The sequence below is a fragment of the Malania oleifera genome, chromosome 8 (genome assembly GCF_029873635.1).
Source record: "Malania oleifera isolate guangnan ecotype guangnan chromosome 8, ASM2987363v1, whole genome shotgun sequence".
Classification (NCBI taxonomy): Eukaryota; Viridiplantae; Streptophyta; class Magnoliopsida; order Santalales; family Ximeniaceae; genus Malania; species Malania oleifera.
The window spans coordinates 99,888,747-99,892,352 of record NC_080424.1 but is presented as its reverse complement, the minus strand read 5'-3'; the positions used below and the strand labels follow the sequence as shown (position 1 = coordinate 99,892,352).

Sequence of the window (3,606 nt, the reverse complement as noted above, 5' to 3'; positions counted from 1 at the left end):
TTAATTGTTTATTTAACAAAATTTATTCAGGTAAATAATTTATAAAAAAAATAGAAAGAGATGCCAAAATGAGAAATTCCTGTACTGTCCTGCATGAGAGTACTCAGCTGAGATGGGCAATTTGGGGAATTCAACCGTGAACTAAGGGAGGCGCTTGCCCCTTTCAACCGACAACACGTCGGTGGCTTAGTTTGACGAAATTTATAAATAAAAATTAACAGCAAACACCAAACCAAACCAAACCAAGCCCTTTATGGTTTATCCTTAATAATATGACAATTTTACCCTTCCACATAATTTTGATAAAATAAATTAAGAAGCTAACATTGATTTTAAATTAATTATAAACGGACAGGTTAGGGTTTATATGGTTACAACTCATTTTATATCGATCCATTTACCACCCGACCCATTTTCAACCTGCCCGAACCCGACCGTTGAACCCATTTTGCCACTCCTAACATTGACACTACCACGTGTCTAAACTCTTCTTCTTCTTCTTCTTCTTCTTTTCTAAATTATTTATTTTTACATATTTATTTTAGATTTTTTTGAGACAAAACTATTAAAATGTTATTACTTTTCAATCAATGTGTATTCGAGGAGATGAAACTACTTACTGACAATTAGACCAAACAATTATTAAGGATGCACATACTTATAAGACTGGATTGGTTATTTAAAATACATTAAGGAAAAGGGACGTAGGGTAAAATTTATTAATAAATTATTTTGTTGGAAACTTGAGCTTAAATTGGTCATGTACTCCAAACCTAGAAAAAAAAATTTGGGTTGGATAATTTGTGATGGATTAGGTCGATTATTGGATAAGAAAATTACAATTCATATGTTACTCAATTAAGTGACGAATTCATGACAATTCAAATAAGATACTCTATTGTAAATGATGAATAAGTCATCATTTACATCTCAAGTATAATTTTTTTTCCTTTTACTACATAATGAACATTTATTTCGTAACATAATAACTGGAGTTATTTTTAAAATTATAATTTGATAAGTTATTAAACATTTATAACTAATTATAAAATTATACATATTTTTATCTTTTAAAATCATGAATTTAAGGTTTTTGTTTTGAGTACAAAAATTGGATATTTGAATTTGAATTTAAGTAGAGACGTGGTACAGATCCAGAGACGCATACAATAGTAGCGCAAGAGTTTAGGATTAGGGCTAGGTCATTGAGCTTATACTGACTAGTTGATACTTAATTAACATTGATATATGAAATTATCTATTAATTTAGATATTAGTTGTGTACATCCATCATATAACACCTGAAATTCGCCAGCTGATACATGTAAGGGGATATAAAATTTTAAAATTATATTTGACTCACTTAATTTAACAATAGATTAGGTAAACAAAAATTTTATCTATTTTGTTAAGTTTAGTATACTCATCTTAATTCTATTTTAATCATTAACTTATAAAAAGTCATTTATATTTTAACATAATTCTATATATATATATATATATATATATATATATATATAATGCATTGTTGTATAATTGTAGGAAGCAAACAGCCAAAAAAAATAAAACTAAAATTAAAAATTAAAAAAAAAATAGAAAAAAGAGAAAGAAAGCTTCTAAAAATCTAAAAAGAAAAAAATCACGAAATTGACAAAAATAGTGTACCCATAAACTGGGAATACCAAAACGAAGATCATCTGGTCCATCCCATCCCTCCATTTTGCCTGTCACCGCCGTCCTCCTCCTCTCCTCGTCTTCTTCTTCATTTCCCAGTCACTGTTTCAACGACACGCATCGCCCTCCACCAGAAAGCACCGATAGTGACAATCCCTTCCCCAACCCATCCATCATCAACCCTAGCTCACTTCCTAAGCAAAATCACTATTCACCTCAGTACCCTTTTCTTTTCCCTTCTTATTCTGCAATTTCCCAAGCACGATACGAGAAATTCTTGCTGTTTATTGCTATTAATATTTACAATCGCATGGAAACGGTGGAATCGGAAAAGCACAGGGATGAAACAGAAACCCACAATTTGATTGGACCCCATTAAGAAAAAGCAACAGAAAGATCGATGAAGCTACAGTAAACAAAAACAGAAAATTAACCACAATTTTTAGCAGGGAAAACGGTTGAAGAAGTAGAAACAACAAAATCAACCCAGAAAATAGTGAGTTCGAAGCTCTGTTCTAAGCTTACTTCTCGTGAGATTGGAAGAATATGTTTCTCAGAAGGGTCTAGATCTCTTGGAGCTTGTTGATGGTGGGCTGATCTGCGGAACAGTAAGAAGAGCATCCTCGCTCCACCTTCTTGTGGATTTCACTGTACTGGCGGCCTCCTTGAAGTTCTTCATCAGCCCAATCTGCCCCGTACCCATCGCCATATCTGGAAAAGAAGAGTAACTGTACTGCGAAGAAGTGTGCAGAGGCGGCGGAGGTGGAGCCTGGGGGACCCAAATCCCCGAACTTTCTGCTGAAAAGGAATCCAGACTGTTCACGAAATCGGAATTCAGGAACGGCGAGATTTCGTTATCATCCTCATTCTGCCATTCACCAGATACCCCAAAATCTCAAATGAGAGAGAGAGAGAGAGAGAGAGAGAGAGAGAGAGAGAGAGAGAGAGAGAACTACTATAAATTAAGAAATCAACGACCATTGATTGATGGCAACCTTTCGATAACCGTGAGAAGGATAGTTAGAGGAATCGAGAAAATCGTCGACCTTCCATCCGGGTAACATCTCAATCAAGTACTCCGATATGCTACTAGTCGACCCTGCTTCGCTCGTCATCAAGTTGTGGTTCGTCACACCCACCTCGTTCACCGTCGGTTGCGACGAAGAAGAAATCTCAGCAGAGGCAACGGGCCTCTTGGTCGATTTGGACTTATTAGCAGGGTAAGAATCGGAGGTGTTGTCATGGGAGGACTCAGCGGTGACGAGGGTGGTCGGAGAGAGCTTGACGCCGGTGAGGAGGAACCGGTCGTGGTTCTGGGTGAACTGGTTGGCGGAGTGGATGGAGATGTCGCAGTCCCGGCAGAGAATGGCTCTGTCCTGTTGGCAGAAGAGTAACGCACGGCGCTCCTGGCAGATGTCGCAGAGTGGAGCGGCGGAGGGGTGGAGGAGGGGGAAGCGCTGGTGCTTCCCGGCAAGCTTGTTTGCGTGGTGGACGCGGCCGTCGCAGGCGTCGCAGAGGGCGGCCTCGTCGGCGTAGCAGAACACTGACGCTACGTCTCTGTTGCAGACGTCGCACTGGATCTTCATCTCCGGCAAGCTAGCCCAGCTGTAATTGTTCAATGGGTTTCCTTCAATTCTTTGGGCGGTGGGGAGTTGGCGACGGATGGTGATTGGTGGGGATCGGGCGAGCTCGGCGTTGAAAGTTATGAGGGCAGGAAGTGATGCAGATGAATATTTATATGCGATGAACAGTTGTTCCGTGTAAATAAACAAATATATATTTGAGACTCTGGGAGCAGTAGCTCCTGCAGCAATGGCTGCACAGAGGCAATTACCCGTAGAAATATTTTTGATAAAAAATCGTTGCAGAAGGGGGAGCTGCACATGGCGTCATCTTCTTCGCCGCTATATTTCTAACTTCTTCTTTCTCATT

The 3,606-nt window shown here is 38.8% G+C and overlaps 1 protein-coding gene across 1 annotated transcript; it reads right to left on the bottom strand.

The window, feature by feature from the left end:
- Positions 1 to 1,939: 1,939 nt before the first annotated feature.
- Positions 1,940 to 3,606, bottom strand: LOC131163121 (B-box zinc finger protein 21-like). The gene is made up of 2 exons (XM_058119858.1): positions 2,670 to 3,606; positions 1,940 to 2,542 (listed from the first exon to the last, which is right to left on the bottom strand). Exons 1-2 carry the CDS (start codon positions 3,258 to 3,260, stop codon positions 2,228 to 2,230), a joined length of 906 nt encoding a protein of 301 aa, XP_057975841.1. The 5' UTR covers positions 3,261 to 3,606; the 3' UTR covers positions 1,940 to 2,227.